Raw genomic sequence first — 22,891 nt, forward strand, 5'->3', positions numbered from 1 at the left:
TGACCCTCAGAAATAATTCGCAAGGGGAAAGGAGAAGGAGCGTAAGAGAAGAAAGAATAAATAAATGGAAAAGAGAAGAAAAAAAAAGAAAAAAGAAAATAGAAGAAAAAAAAAAAAAAAGGAAAAAATAAATAAATTACAATATACGATTATAATACAGTATCAGCTTTTTGTCCTATGAAAAAAAGATCGCATCGAGATTAGTAAACTCGCAGTAAAGGTTCGTGATACCAAAACTCGATCGTTTCGTTCTCGCGTGTAAAGGCTAAAGAAGAGAAGCGGTAAATCGACCTTGAAGAGAGAAAGAGAAAGGCAGATAAACAGACAGAGATAGAGAGACAGGGAAAGAAAGAGAGAGAGAGAGAGAGAGAGAGAGAGAGAGAGAGAGAGAGAGAGAGAGACAGAAAGTAAGAGAGTGAAAGAGTAAGAGAAAGAAAGAGAAAGAGAAAGAGAAAGAGAGAGAGAGAGAGAGGAACTATCCTGTCTCCGACAGTCGCTGTCTCCCTTCAAGGTCGTCCACCAGACAGTGCATCGCATTACTCTCTGTCGTTTTCCGTGCTTTCCACTTTCGAGGATAGTTTATGTCACCTGTTCTCTCTCTCTCTCTCTCTCTCTCTATTTCTCTCTCTCTTTAATCATGTCGGTCTGCACATGACTATTCGTTTCTCAAATATGTCAGAATATGGCAGTGTTTCGCGATTTCGCTACCAGTCGACCGATTTTCAAACACGTACAAAACACGTACACACACACACACACACACAGAGAAAGAGAGAGAGAGAGAGAGTATTAAAGCGAACGAACGACCACTAAAAGTAAAAGAAAGAAATACATTTGCGTACGTTCACTTAGACAAGGTAAAATATTATCGAGGAAACAAAAAATATCATTTCTTTGATTGTTAAGGTCAGAAGTACGGATCGAAAGTATGATCTTTTCCCTTTACGATTGCCAGGAAAATTATATCAACGTGGGAACGCGTAACGACGCATTAACCCCTTCCTCATCAACCTTCCCCACACCATAATACAGTGTCACTCTTATATCATCATTTACATACATATACACTTGCGTAGTTCCATCATGTGATACATTAATTATACCTTACGATACGTCTTGTCCCTTCTCTAATCTGGATCTAATCATAATTACTATTACTACTGCTACTACTGTCACTACTGCTACTACTACTACTACTACTACTACTACTACTACTACTACTACTACTACTACTACCACTATTATATTTTTGTCCCCTAACTACCATCCAATTTTTGTCCCTTTTTTATCCCAATGACATAAGAACCCTTGGAATCCTTGTTATCTGGTATTGTAAGATTGTCGAAGACGATCCCTACCATTTGACACCGTGATACGACACGAGCTGTATTTTTGTCTCTAATGAGACCAATGTAGGTTCTGGTATACTAAAATCGATCAGTCAGTTAGTCAGTCGATCGACAACCATTAGATTAATGAGAATATACGAGCTCGTTTACAATTTAATTCGATGTAGGTAGGAAAGGAGGGAGAAAGGGGTAGGAATGGTCGCTGCCAGAGAAGTCGACTTATAGCTTTGTCAATTTTTTTTTGAAATTTTCTAATGAAATTTTTAGAAAATATTCTTAACGTATTCTTTACGTCTACAAAAAAAAAAAAAAAAAGAGAAAGAAAGAAAGAAAAAAGAGACAAATATCTTTCGTTAATTATAGTTTATATATTCTCTTTTTCTTTTTTCTTTATTGTTTTTTATTTCATTTTTATTATTTTTTTTTTTTTTTTTTTTGTTTTCTTTTGATTCGTTTGATATTGTCGACGAGATCAAACGACGTCACGGACGTCATAGTTAACGTAAACAATTACATTAATTGGCGTCATCCGTAAGTGAGTTTGTTGGGGGATAATATTAAACGAATAAAAATATTTTTGAAAAAAATTGATATTTTTCTTTTTTTTTTTTTTTTTTACTTTTTGACTGTAAATATCTAAAAAAAAAAAGAATAGATTGAAAAAGAGAGAAAGAGAGAGAGAGAGAAAATTGGAAGGACGATGCGGCCCATGAGATAAAAGAAATTGTTCAAACCCTGGATTTAGATGATTCACCTAAATCCTACTTTCAAAATAACTATATATATATATATATACCATGTGTCCTTTATTGAAACAACAGATATCATCGAAAGCATGTTTTTTTTCTTCTCCTCAACTCGAACACAACAGAATCGTAAACAAGATTTGTTCTTTTGGCATATCGAAATATGTATACGATAGATATATATATTTTTTTATCGTCTGGCTTGGCCATCGATTGAATTTTCTTTTTTGTTTTTTATTGCATGCACTTTTATATATAATAATCCTCGATGTTTAAAAAAAAAAAAAATATAAAATATATATAAGAGAGAGAGAGAGAGAGAGAGAGAGAGAGAGAAGAGTTATCTTCTCAACAACTTTCAAGGGATCTACGAAAAAGTGCTAAGTTAGAAAATTTTTTTTTCTAAAAGAGGAAAAAAAAATTTTATTCTTTTTTATTACGCTTTCGTATATATTACAATAATCATCAATGTTTAAATAAAAATAAATAGAAATACGTTTTCCCGAGTACATTCTCAAATAATTAATGAAGAAAGCTTTTAAGTTTCAAACTCGTTACACACGATATCATTATTAAATATTATCCAATCGAATCTTTCGATCGAAATAATAATTATAATATAATATATTCAACTCTAATGAGAACGTGAATAAGTAAGTATAAAATATTTTTTTCAAATCACATCCCAAATACAAATAAATAGAAAGCTAATCTGATACTGTGTTTAACGATCGATACAGATATACGATATAAAATTAATTGAAACGTAGCAATTAATATTTGATATCTTTTAATTCGTCGTCATTCTTTTCATCTCGAAAGAGGAAATATTTTTTGGTTGAGTAGAATGACGTATGTATGAATGTACGTACGTACATGCGTTTTATCGAAAGGGTTATTTAAAATTTATCGAAACGTATTATACGAGGATTAGATAAATTACGAAGCGCAATTTCCTCGATCGATATAACGGAAGGAAGGAAGGAAGAGAAGAATAAAAAAAAAAAAAAAAGAAGAGACAGGGAGAGAAGGGGTGAGAGAGAGAGAGAGAGAGAGAGAGAGAGAGAGAGAGAGATGAAGGGAGGGAGGGAGGGAGGGAGAAAGAAAAAAAAAGAAAAAAAAATGAATGAAGGAAAGAAAGGTGATAATACCGAAGGTAGGTAGGTAGATAGGGGGAGGGGGGGAGTACGGAGAGGAGGAGAAAGGGGAAGGGTCAAACGATCGCGAAAGTTTAAGAATCGCGCTCAAGGATAAAGTGGATAGAAAAGCGATAGTTGAAGTTGAGAGGTCAGTAGTGGTTAGATTGCTCCCTCAATTGGAGTCGTTCTTGCACAATAGACGGATTCGGAATTGCTCCTGAACGAAGAATATCCGATCGATCAATCGCATCGTCCCACGGAAATTAGTTCCGCGGAACGAAGAATCGTGTTGGAGACACAAAGGCTCAACTGATTGTGAAAGAGAATGAAAGAGAGTGAGAGAGAGAGAGAGAGAGAGAGAGAGAGATTCTTAGCGTTAGTTAGGGAGCATCAAAATCGACAAATAAAAAATCGTCGCGTGTTACGTAGAATGCAAAAAAGGAATAAGGAAAAGAAAGAAAAACATGTCGTCTCGATTTGACAAAAATCGTCTACGTATTTTTTTGATATTATAGGGATCTCTGAAATAACTAGAAATATTTTTTTCATCGATAATTTCCATCGATAACATTTCACTCAGGTTTGTTTGTTTGTTTGTTTATTTATTTATTTATTTGTTTATTTATTTATATAGAAAACAAAATCAATAATTTGTACAATAAAATCGAGATATAATAAATACGGCTCAAGGGTGTTATTTTCTCCGTCTCTCTCTCTCTCTCTCTCTCCTTTTTTTCTTTTTTTTTTCCCCCATTAGACAGTACATAACATATCAAAAAATAAATGATAAATTAATTATCCCCAATTCCATCGTGTAAATCATTAATTTATCCATTTCGCGTAATTCAATGATATTAAATAAAAGTGATAAAAAGAATTTAATACATTCATTTGTTATAAGCGCTAACAATCGATTACATCTCATACATTTCAATTTCTATCTTTTCTTTTCTTCTTTTTTTTTCTTTTTTATATCATTTTTCTCAATATTTGACAATAAATTAAATCTAATTAACGTCGATACGTACTACATCTACGATCGAACTTCGATCATGGCTGAAATGAAAAAGAATAAAAATTAGATCGTGCAATTTGCTTGATTAAAATTTCTTTCTTTTCCCTTGGACTGTCTCCATCCCCTTCTCCCTATCCCCATCCCTTTTAGTTTTATCTGTCAGAAAAAAAAAGAAAAGAAAGAACGAAAGAAGAAGAAAGAAAGAGAGAGAGAGAGAGAGAGAGAGAAAGAAAGAGAGAGTACACAAACGTTAACGTCCTCCCTCCCCCCTCCCATTTTTTATTTTGGAGTCAAATTAATTTTACTTTCCTTGAATACTTCTTCTCCTTTTTTTTCCTCATACACCTCCTCCTCATTCTCCTCCATTCCTCGTCCCTCCTCGTCCCCCTCATAAAATTGTACCGAGCACGTTTCTCCTACGGAATTAGGACTCTCGTGAAAATTAGAACGACTGGTTTAAGTTTTCAGTGGCTTTACTTTCTCGTTCGCTCAGTGGCTCGGTTATCTCGCTAGGCTCCGTTCATTTCGAAATCCAATCGCAATTTTCTTTCGACGCGCGTTACATATCGAATCATGTGGATGAAATGTTTTATTTGAGAACTAGAGACGAGTTAATCTTCCTAGTTCGAGCTCGGCTTTATTATCGATTAACTTTAACATAATTAGAAATATCCTAGTTAAAATTTATACGTATGTACATACATATGTATGTATGTATGTATGTATATATATATATATATATATATATATATATATATATATATATATATAATATATATATGTATGTATATACGTTAGAATAACAATTCGTGGCGACATAAATTTCGACGTTTTTATTAAAAACAAATCATATATGATCGTAACGTCAACGAGGAACGTCAAATATTTGTCGACGATTCTTTAAGAATATTATTATTTTTGTGAAGATACCGAATGAAAATGATATGAGATAGGAAAAGGGAAAACGAAACTTTCGTTTGATAGAAAAAGATTGAAAGAAGATAGAGACTTTCTCGAGGTCACACATCCGAAGAAAATTGGATTACCTTTTGTTTTATGATTCTACCCCCCTTTTCTATCTATCCACCTATCTATCTATCTTTCGCTTTTTCTCTATGTATGTAATACGTGACTTTGTGTGTCTACATGTGTATGTGTGTGTATGTGTGTATGTACGCTTTATTTTGCAGTCTTACATACGTTGGACATACACCAGGGGAAAACGTGAAAAAAATCCTATAACCATTCTAGCGAGTTAATTATTAAGATTATACTTCTGTCTACATTGAAAGGAACAACGTAGATATATATATATATATATATATATATATATATATATATATAAGATACGTGACATTTCTTCAAAATGAGATAATAAAAGATTAAAAAAGTGATTAGAGTATATAGAGTAAATTAAGCGCACGCTGTGTAAAAGCCCATATAGTTTGATAATAATTTAAAGTATAATAATATCATTTCAAGAAATTGTACGATCAAGTATCTCCGATATTTTATTGACATTGTAAATAAATGTTTCGAATAAAATTTATGTTAAATTTTGTGAATATGAAGAGGAGTGAAAGTGGAAGAGTGGACATGGGGTAGAAAGGGGGGGCGGTGGGGGTGGGGGGAATAATTTAATACGTATCGCAGGCATATTTTGTGCACGATATAATGGACGAATTTTTTTCTTTTTTCTTTCCTTCTTTTTTTCTTTTTTTTTTTTTAACGTTCATCGACATATTCAGCCTAAAAAAGAAAAACAAAGATTTATAGAGAACGTCGATGCGGATCGAATGATAATATATTATGTTATTACGTAGTTTATCATTTCATTCGATATTTCAGTGATATTTCAGTAATTACGATTTCTTGATGATGTTTAACGAACTATGTAATCGAAAAAAAAAAAAAATGCCGTTCCTTTATGACTAATTGACGAACGAATGATTAAAACTTCGAAAACTGTATGTAATGAAAATAATTAAAAAAGAATGAAAAGAATGGAAGAAAAAGAAATTGATTGATTATAAATTGGTTATCAAGTTTTTTAAAAAAAGAAAAATTGCGATTAAGTCACAGTTCGTTAGACTACGATGGAATCGTAAAAAGCTCACTGAAGTGTCAATGAAAATTTATGGCTTAGGCGTTCGTTCGACTCGTACCGATATATTTTTCTACACATTTGTTTGACCTTTGAAATGTCAATCGACTTTCACCGGAAAAAAAAAGAAAAGAAAAGAAAAAAAAAAAAAAGAAACAGAAAAAGAGAAAGAAAAAAAATCATTCACGAGTATCGCATTTTCGGTAACAGCGATTGTCTAATGAAAAAGAAAAGAAAAAAAAAAAGAAAAATCTGCGATACCGGTATTAAATCTTTTCTCTTCCTTTCCCCTCCCCCTGTCCCATCCATCAGCCCTTTCCCTTCCAATTTAACCCTTCAAAAAATTTTTCAGCGCGTTGACTCTTTTTTTTATATTCTATACGACAACGTTTGTTCGTAAAATCAATTTGGATCGGAGATATTTGGTTGGAAAGAAAGGAAAAAAAAAAAAAAGAAGAAAAAAAAAGAAAAAAAAGAGAGAGAAAATAGAAAGAGACAACAAAAAAAAAGAAAAAGAAAGAAAGAAAAACGTGTCACCCTGCATAGATAGGAAGAAAAGTAAAAAAGAAAGAGGAAGAAGAAAGAAAGAAAGAAAGAAAGAAAGAAAGAAAGAAAGAAAGAAGCTTTGGCTTATAAAATATGTCGTTTTCTGAGAGGACTTACCAGTTCTCAGAGGCGTCCTCGTCGAGGATGGTCCCATCCGCGACTCGATGAGGTAAGTTGCTCGTCGTTCTTGGCCGATTTCTGACCCTCGGTGGACCAACGACACCGGTCCTCGAGAGGCCAGCGCGAAAGGACGCCCTTGCCCTGTCGACTGCTCGAGTCAACGTCATTGAATCACATTAGTCACTGTTAGTAATACGAGCCTCATATACAGGTTGTTCCACGTTAATAAAACATATCATTTTAATTAATTAATTCCCGAAATATTGACTTTAACGATAACGATCAAATATAAAGTTTATTATTATTAGTGGGATCGATCGATCGTACGAAATATTTTTTTTTTCTTTCCCTTTTGGTTTTCTTTTTCTGTTTTTTTTCTTTTTTTTTTTTCACACCCTCACCCCTCCCCCCCACCGCCTCTTTTAATTCGCGTAATTTTTTTTTCAGATTCGAAAGCGACGCCCTTTTCGTTATTTAAATCTGTCCTCTTTTTTCTTTTTTTTTTTTTTTTTTTTTTAATATAACGTAAATATTGAGAAACGAGAAAGACGAAAGAGAGAGAGAGAGAGAGAGAGAGAGAGAGAGAGAGAGAGAGAAATACGATTTCATTATTCGGCTTTTTGTAAAATGAAAGAAAAATATGAAAGAAAAAACGAAAAAACAAAAAAGCGTAAAAATTGATCGTCGAATATATCATTCAAGTTTTATATAGTATTAATGAAATAAAGTTTTGATTATTACATTGAAACAAAAACAAACGGACGAGCGAATAAAAATTAAAAAAAGAAGAAAAAGAAAAAGAAAGAGAAAAAAAAAAGAAAATACAAAGAAAAAAATAGGATAGACGATAGCTTTGGTCTATTTGAAAAAAAAAAAAAAAAAAAAAGAAAAAAAAAAAGAAAAAGTTAGAAATAATAAATAACATTTTAAATGATAACGTTATATAGATGGAGGTGTGTGTTTACTTTCTCTTCTTTTTTTTTTCTTCTTCTTTTCTTTTTTTCTTCCCCGTTCCCACCCCGTCTCCCGTATGCTTTGAAATAACGTAACACGCACGTTTGTAACTTCGTCGTTAAAGTTAATATTTACGTGGACCAGCCTGTACGTAACAATAGACCGAGGAGTTAGCATGTTATTTCAGGGTATCCTCTTTCTACATACATACATACATACATACATACATACATACATACATACATACATACGTACGTACGGACGTATGTACGTACATACGTACATACGTACATAAGTACATACATATATATTACTTTCTTCTTAAAACTTCTCTAGTCGCATCGTGAATAGTCTCGTCGATTTGTCGATTAAACGAACCGTAGAAAAACTATTCAACGTTGGCCGCTATTATCCTTCTCTCTTATTCGAATACCTAGGTGGATACGTGGGCGAGAAATTGTAACGATCGTCGGTGGCCCGAAATTCTGAATATGTCAGAGCCCGCTTACAAACGAATGAACGAACAAATGTTGGCAAAGAGGAAAATCAAAATTCACATTTGATATCGCGCCAAACATAAAGTCATTGAACCTCCGTAAAAATATAATAAACCAAACGAAATTATATACAAGATTGAAATTTAATTCTCTGGTCCAATGTGTTAAAGAGACATAATAAATATCTAATATCCGCTTTACATCTCATCGTCATTCATTATCATCATCATCATCACCATCATCATCATCATCATCATTATCATCATCAACACCATCATCATCATCAGCCCATCATTATGACCCTATCCATTTGTTCTTGCCAATTTTCTTTGTTTATAATGAAAGCAAATGAATGCATTGAAAAAAGAAAAAAAAGAAAAAAAAACGAGAACAAACAAAAAAGAAAAAAAAGAAAAAAAAAGAAGAGACAATCGTAGTACTCCTTTTATTTCGTACTTTGATTTTCTTACTTTGTTTTCTTTTTTTCTTTCTTTTTTTTTTCTCTTTTTTTTCTTTTTTTTTTTTTTATATATATATATATCTCTCGATAAAAATATAATCGAACGATTCGGAAGGCAAACGAAAAACGTAGAAAAGGGGAAAAGAAAAAATAATAAGGAAAATATGAAAAAAAAAAAAAAGAGAGAAAAAAAAGAAAGGAAAAAAAATGAAATAAAAAGAAAGTGAGAAAGAGGAGAGGAAGAAAAGAAAGGAAAGAAGAGGAAGAAAGAAAGAAAAAAAAGAAACGACCAATCCCAACAATTCTCTCTAGTTTCATTATATAACAGCAGCGGCAATAATAAAAGTTATGAAAGAAATTCGATAATAATAGGTTGTCTCATTTTCTCTCTCTCTCTCTCTCTCTCTCTCTATCTCTATCTCTGTCTCTGTCTCTGTCTTTCTCGTATCTATATATCTATGAGTAACGAGATATAGATATTATATTGATCGTTTATTAAACGCCATATATATATATATATATATATATATATATGTGTGTGTATGTATAAATATATATATGAGAAACTCTCGCTATATTCTTCTATTATCCGATAGTTATCAAAGATATCGCACGTTGTTTAACGACAGAGACTTTGGATTGATTGGCTCATTTCTAAATAGTTCCCAACGGGATATCCTTCGTGCGGTGAGAACATAGTTTTTATCATGTCCGATAAGATGGTGTCTAGCCTCGCCTCCAATAATTGCAATCAATGAATCAAATATGAAAGAAAATGGAAGAAAATATTTGTGACCTTGTTTTCCTTTATTTTCTTTTTCCTTCTTTATTATTATTATTTTTTTTTTCCTTTTTTTTTTTTTCGTTATATATTTTCCTTTCTTTCGTCCTTTTTTTTTTTTTTTTTTTTTTTTAACGAACCTTTTTTAACAGCTACCTTAAATCAACGTTATTGATTTAATATATGCCTGAAATATTTTTCTACTTTTATTTATTTATTTATTTATTTATTTATTCTTTTTTTTTTTTTTTCTTTTCTCATACTCTTCTTATTCTTTTCCATTCTTGAAGATGGCCGATCACACAAATCTTTCAAAATAAAGTACTACTAAATACATAGATATATATATATATATATATCATAAATGTATATACAGGATGGGCCAAAGGTTCCTAAGTGATTTTCCAAATCAATTACTCTTGTATAGGCTCTTTATAATTAGGCTTGTAAAACAACGAAACAAAAAAAAAAAAAAAAGAAAAGGAAGAAAAAGATAAAAAAAAAGCAACTGAAATATATATTTGAAAATGTAATTGATTTTTTAGAATCGTCTAAAAATTTTTATACTCTTCTATTAGCCTTTGGTCTATCCTATACGTATATATAAATATATACATACATTATATGTATATATATATATATATATATATATATATATACGCGTGTATATAATTGTATTATATATAGAAGCAGCTGCAATGAGGAAAACTAGCGAAATACGATGATATCGATCGAGTTCTATCGGACGCCTCGATGCGACGCCTCGACGAAGGATCGATCACGATGCAATGCTCACAGTTTCGAGTGGAAGGACAAACGCTTACTACGTTAGATAGACGAAATAGTACTGGCACGATAGAACCAATTATATAATTAGAATACTGCAACATAAGATATATGTATGTAGTCGTACTTATGGTATTATCATATCTCAAAAACTTTCGATTCTGTCGTCTATGATATTTGCATAATTTAAATGAAAATCATGACCGTCGTATATATGTATATATATATATATATATATATATCATTTCAACCACGTTTTAAGGTATAATTTTACGATGTATCGTATATACGATAAAGTTAGGTATACTTCTGATTCTCGACTTTCAAAATTATTAGATAGATTTTTTTTCCTTTTTTTTCTCTCCCCCATTCTACAGATTATTCAAGCTTTTCGATTTAAGAAGGAAAAAAAAAAAATTAACTGTCAGAAGATGCATTTATGTTATATATTATGTATATGAGAAATATGAGTTCTTGCGTTATGAATTCTCTACTTGAAGAATTCTTTTTCTCTCTCTCTCTCTCTCTCTCTCTCTCTCTCTCTCTCTCTCTCTTTCATTCTTTTTTTTTTATCGTCTCCTTTTTTTTCCTTCCCTCTTTTCAATGATACACAATGAATTTCATTAAAAATTTTCAACGAATCAAATATTAATTGTTAACGAATAGAAAATGTGTTTTTATTTAGAATAAAAAAAAAAAAAAAAAAAAAGAAAAGAAAGGAAAAGAAGAAAAAATAAAATAAACATCCGTCGTCCTGTACATATATGATAAAAGAAAAATCATTTTGAAAAGAATAAGGGTGCACTTCTATTTATTCAAATGACATTCAGTATTTAATTAATGGCAAATATTTTGCAAAATAAATGCTCGCCAATGTACGAATATTATGATCGATATTTATAAGAAAATATATAACGTAATATAAATAGACATTACAAATAACGAAGTATCAGGGTTGCATTTGAATTTTGTTAATAAATACTGATAGTCTATATATAAAATATTAATAAATTATTACATTTAAAAATATTTAAAATCAACCAACAATTTTTGCATCGATTTATCAAATACTTGATCATTCATATATATATATATATGTGTGTATGTGTGTATTTTGTTATATATAATGATCATTTATTTAAATTACTGATTAAAACATATTTGATATATTAAATATTGGATCTGTTAAGTAATTATAAAACAAGGATAAAAAAAAAATTGGAATAATTGTCTCTATAAGAGAACAAGATCTTTTGCATATCTATATAATTGTAATAAAAAATAAATAGAAAATAAAATAATCCTCAGGCCAATTTTCAGTCCGATTTTAAACTTTAGGCAACTAACGAAGGGAATATGTCGGTCGAAAAAGAAAAAAAAAGAAGAGGAAGAAAAAAAAGGAAAAAAAATGAAAGAAAAAAGAAAACCGAATGACATTCAGGATAGATCGATTAATCGCGTTGTCTCAACATCGTGTTATGGGAGACGAGGAGAGTAAGGGTTGTGATAGGGAGGTAAGAAAACAACGTAAGATCGAAGAAGAAAGAAGAAGAGAGGGTGAAAAGAGCGAGAGAGAGAGACAGAGACAGAGACTTTGTCGAAGCGACGCGACGTTAGCTATGCCTATAGCTTCCTATCCGAGGGCATAACATTTATTATCGGGTCAGGGTTAACCGTTAGGCGTGCCACACACATTCAACCGACTACTCCGTACCGCGGCTATCTAAAAATAGTTTTAGCGAACGACTCCAGATATAAAAGCTGACGACGTGTCCCTTCCTAGCTTGGATTAGAAACGCGTCTATAATATATATATATATATATATATATATATATATATATATATATATATATATATATATATACATATATATTTAAAAACACGGTTAGTGTGTATATGTACGTATGTGTACGTACATCTACAATGTATTTATAAATAATATATATATATATATATATTATAAAAATAACTTAATAATTTATATTGTTAGGTAAATATATATATATATATGTGTGTGTGTGTAAATTATTATATGTATAGATATATTTGTAGAAAATTATTATATATCTATATATGTGTAAGGTACTTATAGATACGTATGTATCTAATGCGCATCTTCAATACATATACAAATAATATGCATATACATATATATATATATATATATATGTGTATACAAAATTATTACATATACATATATAGATACAGACGCGATCTGTGTGCGTGTAAACGTGTACAAACTTATAGACATAATAAAATGTATATGTATATGTGAATATCTATATGTCTATGTGTCTATCTACCTATCTAAATACTACATGTAGAAAAGAGCGTGCGAGCATAAACGTTCGCATAGAATACCCCCTCGTAAACTCCGCAGGATACCAGTTAGACTCATTATGCGGCTAAATCCTGACCTCGATTTCTCGATCATAATAACAATCATTACAACTACGACGACAGTCGACGGCTATGCCACTTGATAGTGTCTTGCACCTTTGATAAAAGTCGAATGTTTCGTATCTATCAAGCAACCTATTCCCTTACCCCTTAATCCCAACCCCTTAATCCCAATTCCCATCCCAATCGTCATTTCGACATTTGTTAAGAAAATGTCACGATATTACAATATTTACAATTTTTTTTTAAAGTGAGTTCGATAATACATAGATTTAAGTCTAATGAATTAGAGAAAATATTTTGTTAAAAATAAAAGGTCGATAATAAAAATAAGACAAAAAGAAATAAAAAAAAAAAAAGAACAATTCGTTCAATTATATTAAAAATATTATTATCGTTATTCGACATTACAATACTTCATATCGTATCTATCCTAAATTATCGAACATTAATTTATATTCAATTTGTTTTACAAGATCAAAGAGAATTATGTATTATTATATCTCTTAATTAGAAAAAAAAAGAAAGATACATCTATTTTCTACGCTATTATTTATTTCACAAGTATTTTTATTAATTCATGATTAATTATTTCATAAAACAAATGATCAATATATACATGTACATATATATATATATATATATATATATATATATATATATATATGAATGTTCAATCGGTGTAAACAATTTAATGTCAGGTTTCGATCATTTATATTACATATCAATATCTCATTAATAAATATTGACCATTCGTTTTAAAATATTTATCGAATTTTTAAAAATACCGATACAATATATATAGCAACATATTTTCTATTCGACGTTTATTCAATTAACATACATTACAGTTAGATAGATAGATAGATGGATAGAAAAAAAAATTAAAAAAAAAAAAAAAAAAAAGAAAAAAAGAGAAAGAAAAAGAAAATTGGTACTTACAGCGCGTAACAAGCCTGTTGTTGGCCTGACTCGGTGGTGGAATCGCAGCTTGTGGTGGAGGCTGCGAGCTCAGATCCTCGAAATTTATGATTTGCAGGCAAATATCGTCCACCTCGCTCCTTATCAATGCTATCACCTCGCTGCATAGGAATTTGGTTCCTAATAAAAATACGTAGAAAAGTTTTCAATCGATAGAAAAGAAAAGGAAGAAGAAAAAAGTGAGGAGAAAAAAAAAATGGAAGATAATATTAACGAGTTCGTTAACAAGCGAAATTAATTTCGAAATAATCATAATGACATTCGTAATCTTTTATTCGTAACAATCATAATCGCATAATACTATAATGTAAATGGATAAAAAAGATGTTTCACTTTTACAATTTTTTTTAATCGACTTTTGTCTTTTGTTAAGGATATTGATATAATCTGAAATTCTTTTTCTTTTTTCTTTTTTCTTTTGTTCTTTTTTAATCATCACAAAAGAAATTTTAAATATGTATTAAAAAAAAATTGATAGAAAAAAATTGTTCGCCGATATAAAGCCGATGATCATTGATCGTAATACGTATCAATTATATTTATATTTATATCATATAATTAATTCAATTCCATGAATTATTTTTTTAAATCTCATTCCTTTATCATTTTCTTCTCTTTCTTTCTTTTCTTCTATTTCTTTTTTTTTTCTTTTCTTTTTTTATTACTACATTCTATCCTTATTAAATTCGCGCGTTAACCGCCAAAGTTAATTTCACACAAATCATGATGTAATAGCTTTTAGTATACCTGATACATAAAAGATAAAAAAAATAATTTCATTCTCTCTTAACTCTCGGTTTAAATTTTCTTCAAGCATAATATGGGTAATTAAAATATCAATCCTTTGAAATCTTTACGAAGAGGAAATTTTTCAGAACATAATTTCTTTTCTTTTCTTTTTTTTTTTTTCTTTTTTCTTTTTTCTTTTTATTTTTTAATTTAACGAAATTACGTTTCACATCGAAAAACGATCGTGAATATTCAACGTACGTTAATCGATTGTTCATTTTCTTTTTCTCTCTTTTCTCTTTTATCTTCTCTTCTTCTTTATTTATTTTCTTTTTCTCCTTCCTTCTCGTTTTTTCTACGATCAACGTAGGCGACGACCCGTATCGAATGCGTGTCAAGGCCGATACCAATCCGGCGAGCACGGCGCGTCGACAAATTTATATCCGTGGGAAGTTGGTGTTGCGTCGTTCCTTGATTCTTATTGTCGTTTATTGAAGAGAGACAGAGGTATATCGTGAACAAGCGACACACGATAAATAACCTGCGATTATGTTCAACGAGCCATTCTTCTCATAAACACGAAAGCCAGTAAACGTCCGATTCGAAAATGAATGTATATATACCTACATTATAATACTTATATTATAATACCTATATTATATATATATATATATATATATATATATATATATATATATACATATATATATAGGGTCGACGAAAAGTTCCTAGATAAGTCAAAAGTTTTTTAAATGACTTTAAAAACCAATTACTCTTTCTCGCGACTCTTTGAACTCATAGTTATGTTGGCAATTTTACAATCTGATAAAAAAGGAATAAATGAAAAGAAATAAAAACGAGAAAAAGTATTAGCCTAAAAAGTCACGAAAAAGATTAATCGATTTGTAAAATTGATTTAAAAACTATCCATCCATTTACATACGTATACATTGTTTGAAATGTATCTATGTATTTATATATTTATTATAGTTGTTGAAGGGAAATGACTCCCTGGTAAAACGTTAAAACTCGCTAGATAAAATTTGGCGTTAGGCCAAAGATTTTTGTATTTTTCAGTAGTAGGTTAACAGAATGACGAAAATTACGGCGATGTATTAAAGTATAAACGAATATTTTATTTAATGAAAAACTATGATAACGACGATTAATTCTTTATTGCAAAATAACTTTCAAAATGTTTTGAATGACATCACTACTATTGGCCAATAATTGATTATTATATATACGATGTTCAAGACTTAAATACAAGATGTTATTTAATTATGATATAATTTTTATAATTATGAAATAATTTTTTATAATTTTTTTTTTCTTTTTTTTTCTTTTAACACGTAAAGGACATACATAGGTTGACTGTTTTCTTTTTATTATTATTATTATTTTTTTTTTTCTTAATTCTTTTTTCTTCTTAAGAAAATCATACGTCTTTCGATAGCGTTGGTCGACATTCTTCTCGAAAAAAAAAAAAAAAGAAAGAAAGAGAATAAGTAATAAGAAAGAATTAATCGTACATTTGAAAAATTATTTTTATTAGTTTTAAGAGATATTTCAATTTAAATACCGTTAATAAATTCTGCTTAGATATCGCTAATAAAATGTAGTAAATAAATAGTAATAGTAAGTAAATAGTAAGTAAGCAAATAAATGGTATTAATATGCTCAGTGATAGTTTTCTTAGCTTACCACTTTGCATCATTATTATGCGCTTACTATGCACTTATTTTGCGCCTAAATTTGTTATATTAAACGCGAAAATTCTATATGAATAATTCTATTATTATTGATTGCTTTAAAGAAAGAAAATAAATAAATAAATAAATAAATAAATAAATAAATAAATATATTTTCTTTACGTACGTAAAATAAGAATTTATGCGAACAAAACGAACATTACTTTATGATGAAAAATTTTCTCTTTATTTCGTTATCTAAGTAATCTCAATTCGATCCGATCTTTTTCGTTGTAATAAAATTCTTATTAGAACAAAACAAAAAAAAAAAAAAAAAAAAGAAAAAAAGAAAAAAAAAGTTATGCATACACAGGAGTATAATAATAAAAATCGTATCAATTATGAGCTCAATTAATAACAATTTACGCAATCCATGATTCATCCTTTTTTTTTTCGTATAATGACAGAATCGTAAATGCGTTTTCAAAATTATTGATTATTATTTCCGAGACTTCAAAGACTATAGAGTATTTTCCTTTTTTTTTTCTTTTCCTTCTTTTTTTTTTTTTTTTTTTTGATGTCAAAATTATTCATTCTATAGAAATGACAGCTATTTAAAAGTGCCTGCTAGAAATTGTGCACAATTAATGAATAAATTTGATGGAAGAAAAATTTGATCCATTTTAAAGAATACAATTCCGTCCGTCTCAATCGTTGCTCTCTCTTTCTCTCTCTCTCTCTCTCTCTCTCTCTCTCTCTCTCTCTCTCTCTCTCTCTCTCTATCCAACTTATCTATCTATTCATCGATCTAACTAATTATCTATATTCATTCATTTATCCATATTAATCTTATTAAATACAACAAAGAGAAATATATTTTCTAGCGGTCGTCGACACGTAAGCATTTCAAACTGCTACCGGGTACTTGTGGTCTTGGTTTCAAGGTCGAACTCATGGCTCGTCGAGCACGATCGTGTGTCGCGTCTAAGAGAGAAGTTGACGAAGAAAGACGGAAAACGATGAAAACGTCACGAATGAACGGGTATCTACTTCTCTCTCTCTCTCTCTCTCTCTCTCTCTCTCTCTCTCTCTCTTCTTTTCTTTTTTTTTTTTATCTTCATCGAAGAAGCTAATTGGGTACGCGGTTTACGAGTCAAGGTACCTTGGACGTGTTCCAGAAGAGATCGACAAAAGGAAAGTATGTCTCGTACGAAAATGTGGCTCGTAGAGCAACCTTCGGATTCTCGATCCAAAGTGTTGGTTGTGCTAAAGTTGAAAGGGATAGAGAGGAAAGAAGTGGTGAATAAGGTGGAGGTGGAGATAGAGATGGAGAGGATAGAGGGTAGAGGTAGAGATAGAGATGGAGAGGTAGAGGTAGAGGAAGAGGTAGAGGTTGCGCAATCTTCGAAGATGGAAAACACACTGCTCTGTGTGTTACGACGTAATCGCATGGGCGAGCGTGCCAAGAGTGCCATCGGCCACCTGGATGGTCGATGGAGAACGTCATAGTCGAGTAGGATCAACATTCGCGATACGATCCATACGGATCAAAAGATCATACGCGAATTTTACTGCATATTGTAGATTGGTACTCTTAATACGCGTATGGTTACATTCACGTACATGCAAACACCGATCATTTGTGTTATTAAACTTTGACGATAAGTTTTCTTTTATTACATTTACATAACGGGAAAAATTAATAATATTGTTATTTTATATAATACATTGTTCTTACGAAGTTTCATCGTTTAACGTTATTATGTAAATAATAAAAATCGTATCTAACGCATATAATCGTGGCTTTCGTTGGATCGTCATTATTGACAGGTGGGCAGGGGTGGGGTGAGGGGGCGTTGTTAGGAAATAAATAAATAAATAAATAAAATAATCAAAAATAATGCATTGTTATATACTGTCTATTAATAATTTATTAAAAATGTTATACCCTTCATCGAGACGTATAGATTAAGATTATTCGAAAGAAATAATAAAAATAAAGGAGAGAGAGAGAGAGAGAGAGAGAGAGAGAGAGAGAGAGAAATAAAAGTGAATTATACCCTGTCTATCAATATTTAATTAACGATCTTATTTCTATTATTATCTAATATTAAAATCTTCTTTCGCCGTGCAATATCTCGATAAGGAAGAAAAAGAGGAGGCGGGGTGGGGAAAAGGAAGAGAAAAAAATCACAGAAATACAAAAAAAAAAAAAAAAAGAAGAAAAGACCTTCGAAATGTTTCTCCGATAAAAATACGACTCGTCCTTGTAAAAATAATTGCATGCTAAATAAAACAAAAAAAGACTTTTGAAGAATTTAATATTCCATTTTAAGTGTCTTACTTGATATGACGAAAGAAACAAAAAAAAAGAAAGGAAGAAAGAAAGAAAGAAAAAAGAAGAGAAAAGAAAAAACAAAAAAAGAAATAAGAAATAAATTTAACTGTTGTTTCCAATTAGAATTAAGGTATAGTTGTTAGAAGAAACACACACGAGAGTTATGCTCTGGTATCTTTCGTCGCAACGTCACAGCTGGCTATCCTATCGATCCGTACATGCTTTCTCGCTCTATGCCTATCTATTTGCGCCTTTCTCTCTCTCTCTCTCTCTCTCTCTCTCTCTCTCTCTCTCTCTTTGTCACTCTCTTTCTCTCTCTTTTTCTCTTTCTCTCTATCTTTGTGTCCACGAAGTCACGCACAGAACGGGTCACGCAATGACAACAGACTTCTATACCAAATTTCGAGCGCGTAGGAAGGGCGACCTTTGATTCTTTCTTTTAGAGTTCTTCTTTTCCTTTTTTTTTTTTCATTTCTTTTCTTTTCTTTTCCTTTTTTTATTTATATATATATATATTCGTGTTGCACCAAATATCTTATTCGACAAATATTTTATTTTCTTGGGCCAATGAGAGAAAGTGTTATTATAAAGTTCTACGTTCAAGTTCTCAATTTACTTTTAAATTACCTTTTAGAATCTTAATAAAAGCTTAAAAAATAAATTTTGAAAAACGAAAATTAATATCGTATGATATATTTACTAAGGAAAAATTATATTTATTTATTTATTTATTTATTTATTTATACGTTTATTAGATAAAGGTCGACGGAATATTTTTTTCTCTCCTTTTTCTTTTCTTTTCTTTTTTTTTTTTTTTGTTTCTTTTCCTTCGTTCGATCCGATAAACGCGTTTCTCCGTTCTAATTTTTGTTCTTTTTTTTTTTTTTTCTTTTTCCCTCCCCCCGTGTTCCATTCCTTTTTTCATTCTCCTCTGAAGTTTTTACGTCGGTGTTGTATCTTGTGCCTTTCATTTTTCTCCTTTTATTTCTTTTTTTCTTTTCGATTTTTTTTTCCCCCTTCTTAAATTTGAGACCATCGATCCTCGAGAAAAGATCGATAGTCCCTGGATAAAGGATTCACGGTCGCTATGTATTATATTCACGATCATGGCCCATTTCCAAGTCGGCGTCGGAAAGCGATAATCCTCGAACATTAAACCGTATTACCAATAACAGAGCTTTCCACTTCGACGGTAGTACAGATAAAAGAACGGAAACAACGGCTATGGTTTTCTTTTTTTTATCGACGAATTCTTTTTTGGGGGTATAGACTTTTCATATATCATATACTATAATATATACGTTTGTCTGAGTGATAGATAGCAAGATATCCTGCTAAAGAAGAGTAAGTGAGAGAGAGAGAGAGAGAGAGAGAGAGAGAGACAAATAGAAAAGAAGAATTAGAGAGAAAAATTGAATATAATTAAAGATCAAAAGAAAAGAGAATATCGTAATCAAAAAAAAAAAAAAAAGCAATAGAATGAGAAAGAGGGATAGAGAGAGGGAGAAAGAGAAAGAAAAGAAGGATTAGAAGAAAAAAAAAAAGGATTGCACTCTAAGACTCGATATTGTTAAAGATATAAAATATCTTTAATAAAATAAAAGAAAGATCGAATTAGTTTAATCACTTATCGATCGAACGAATGAAAAATGTAATAATTTTCAAGAGAAAAGTTAAACAATCTCGTAAACAGCTCTCTATTTCATGTAATATTATAGAAGCAAACCTAGGTGCACGCACGCGCGTTTAGTCTCGCACACTCCCACACACGCATGAACATTCCAACGTAATTATCGCAACGTAATTAGCTCGGGTTTGCCACGCACGAGTTAACCAGAAGTACAACGAGATCGAATTAGACGGTGTCACGAAAATAACGTCGAATAAAATTGTACTCGTTTACATTATAAATTGAAAATTATATATATATATATATATATTATTAATAATATTAATTAATGAAGCATATATATATTTATTATAATGACAATTTATAATGAAAAATGTCTGAATTTAATTAGAATTTAATATTTATTTCATACTTAAATTTCTTGTAAATAACGTGAAGGAACATAAAGGAACGATTGTGAAAATAAAGAGAAAGAGAGAGTGAGAAAGTGAGAGAGAGAGGGAGAGAGAAATATGAATGACAGGGTGTTAACAATAACTGCAAAAGTCCTTTGAACGACCGACTTAATTATCAGCAACGAAGTAACCACGAGTGAAGTACCAGAGACGAGTACTTTCCCTTTGTTCTGACCTCATTAGGTCTTCCTTGTTTAACTTCCAGGTCATACAGAAGGGTCGCGAAGAATCCGAATGAAAAGAAAAAAAAAAAAAAAAGAAAAAAAAAAAAAGAGAAAAAAGAAGGAGAAGAAGAAAAGAAAGAAAGAGAAGAAAAAAAAAGATGAAGAAGAAGAAAAAAAAGAAAGGAAGGAAGGAAGGAATGACGTTAATTAAGACTATACCGGTAGAATAGCTAGGGTGAATAGGTAGAGTGGATAAGCAACTAATTCTAATCCATAAATTTTTCTTCTATATCATTCCCATAAGCGCGGTTAATAAAGAGAAAAAAAAAAAAAAAAGAAGAAAGAAGAAGAAGAAAGTAAGAGAGTAAGAGAAAGATAGAGAAAGTTATCTTCAATTTTAATAAGATTATTATATTAGATAAGATTATTTATTTTTGTTTGTTTGTTCCTTGTTCTTTTTTTTTTTTTTTTTTTTCTTTATTTGTCCTTAACATTTGCAAGAAAAGAATTATATAGTGCTAAGTGCTCTTTAACGAGCAAACGAATATTGACCTCTCTCTCTCTCTCTCTCTCTCTCTCTCTCTCTCTCTTTCTCTCTCTCTCTTCGAAGAGCCATAGCAATCTATTAGAAGAGGAAAAAAAGAAATAGTGTAAGAGTGTGAGAATAAACACGCAGTGTGAAAGTGTCAGATTGTGTCTATGTGTATGTATGAAAAAAGTATGAGTGACAGAGGAAAAGGGAGGGAGGGAGGGAGGTAGAGAGAGAGAGAGAGAGAGAGAGAGAGAGAGAGAGAAGAGACAAGTGGCAGACATATCGGGGCAAATCAAAAAGAGACGCAAGTTGATGGTTCGCAAAATAGACGAGATGCCTTGGAATCTCGAGGACACTCGCTTTGTTCCAGTCGAGTGGTCTGAGTCTCGTTAGGTCCTTGTGCCCAGTGGCTCTCAGTCGACAAGTTTGGAAGGTCGAGAAAAAGTAAAGAAAGAAGAAAAGAGAGAGAGAGAGAGCGAGAGAGAGAGAGAGAGAGAGAGAGAGAGGGGTTGTGCACTCTTCTAAGGGGTTGAACGCACCGACTGACTGATGGCCCATTCGGTGTGCACTCTATCTCTCTCTCTCTCTCTCTCTCTCTCTCTCTCGTTTTTTCTCTCTTTTTTCTCTCAAGTAAAAATAAGGAAAGAAGAAGTACTCTCGAATGCACTCTCTCATATCGACCAACTCAGTCTTCAGCATTTCTTCGGCAATTTCTTTAACAGAAAGAATTCAGTAATCCTCCTTTAAAAAGAAAAACTATCTCTCTAACTATCTATATAAGAAAAACTATAAAATTTTCTCTCAAATTATCTTACGTTACTATTTTTAAAAATATTGATAGAGAAAGAAAGAAAGAGAGAAAAAGAGAGAGAGAGAGAGAGAGAGAGAGAGAGAAAGGGTGAGATTTTGAAAAAGAAAAAAAGGAAAAATGAATTATTTTCAATTATAATCTTCGAATAAATTCAAACAAATGGATTTAATTGGAATCATTGATAATTTTTACAAACAATCGAAATCGTAAGTTAATATTTATTCTTTTATCCAATATATTTTGCAAAAATGACTACGTCCTTTCTTCGGTTAGCAAAAGAGATAGAGAGAAAGAGAAAGAGAGAGTGAGTGTACGTATGTGTGTGTGTATATGTATGTGTGAGAGAAAGAGAGAGAGAAAGATTCTAGTAGTCTGTGTCTATTTTGAGAATACGACGTGCAGACACCGATAAACTCGTCTTGATATTTCTAGAATCTCCGTTCTATATCTTCTTTTTTCATTTCTTTTCTTTTATCTTTTCTTTTTCTTTTTTTCCATCCGTCTTGAAAGATTTGAAAAGTGCAAAGATATAAGTAAATCTTTTAGTATTTGAGAACGTATTTCTTTTATACATATATCTACCTACATAACTAATTCGTTCTTGTAATAAGTTTCTCGCGTGATCAAAGGAAGACTAAAAGTTTTCTAATAAATCGCACGTG

At 30.9% G+C, this 22,891-nt stretch overlaps 1 protein-coding gene across 18 annotated transcripts in view; it reads right to left on the reverse strand.

Moving 5' to 3' along the window:
* LOC124951557 (potassium voltage-gated channel unc-103) overlaps positions 1–22,891 on the reverse strand; it is a 151,216-nt gene that overhangs the window by 86,197 nt on the left and 42,128 nt on the right. For 15 of the 18 annotated variants that reach the window (XM_047500133.1, XM_047500192.1, XM_047500176.1 and 12 more), the window contains 2 exons: positions 13,841–13,999; positions 7,017–7,167 (listed from right to left, as the gene is read on the reverse strand). In XM_047500133.1, the coding sequence (XP_047356089.1) occupies positions 7,017–7,167; positions 13,841–13,999 (310 nt within the window). The remainder of the gene's footprint in view (positions 1–7,016; positions 7,168–13,840; positions 14,000–22,891) is intronic. The other 3 variants (XM_047500287.1, XM_047500278.1, XM_047500247.1) reach the window with 1 other exon arrangement.

This window comes from Vespa velutina, chromosome 1, assembly GCF_912470025.1.
Source record: "Vespa velutina chromosome 1, iVesVel2.1, whole genome shotgun sequence".
In the NCBI taxonomy this organism is placed as follows: domain Eukaryota; kingdom Metazoa; phylum Arthropoda; class Insecta; order Hymenoptera; family Vespidae; genus Vespa; species Vespa velutina.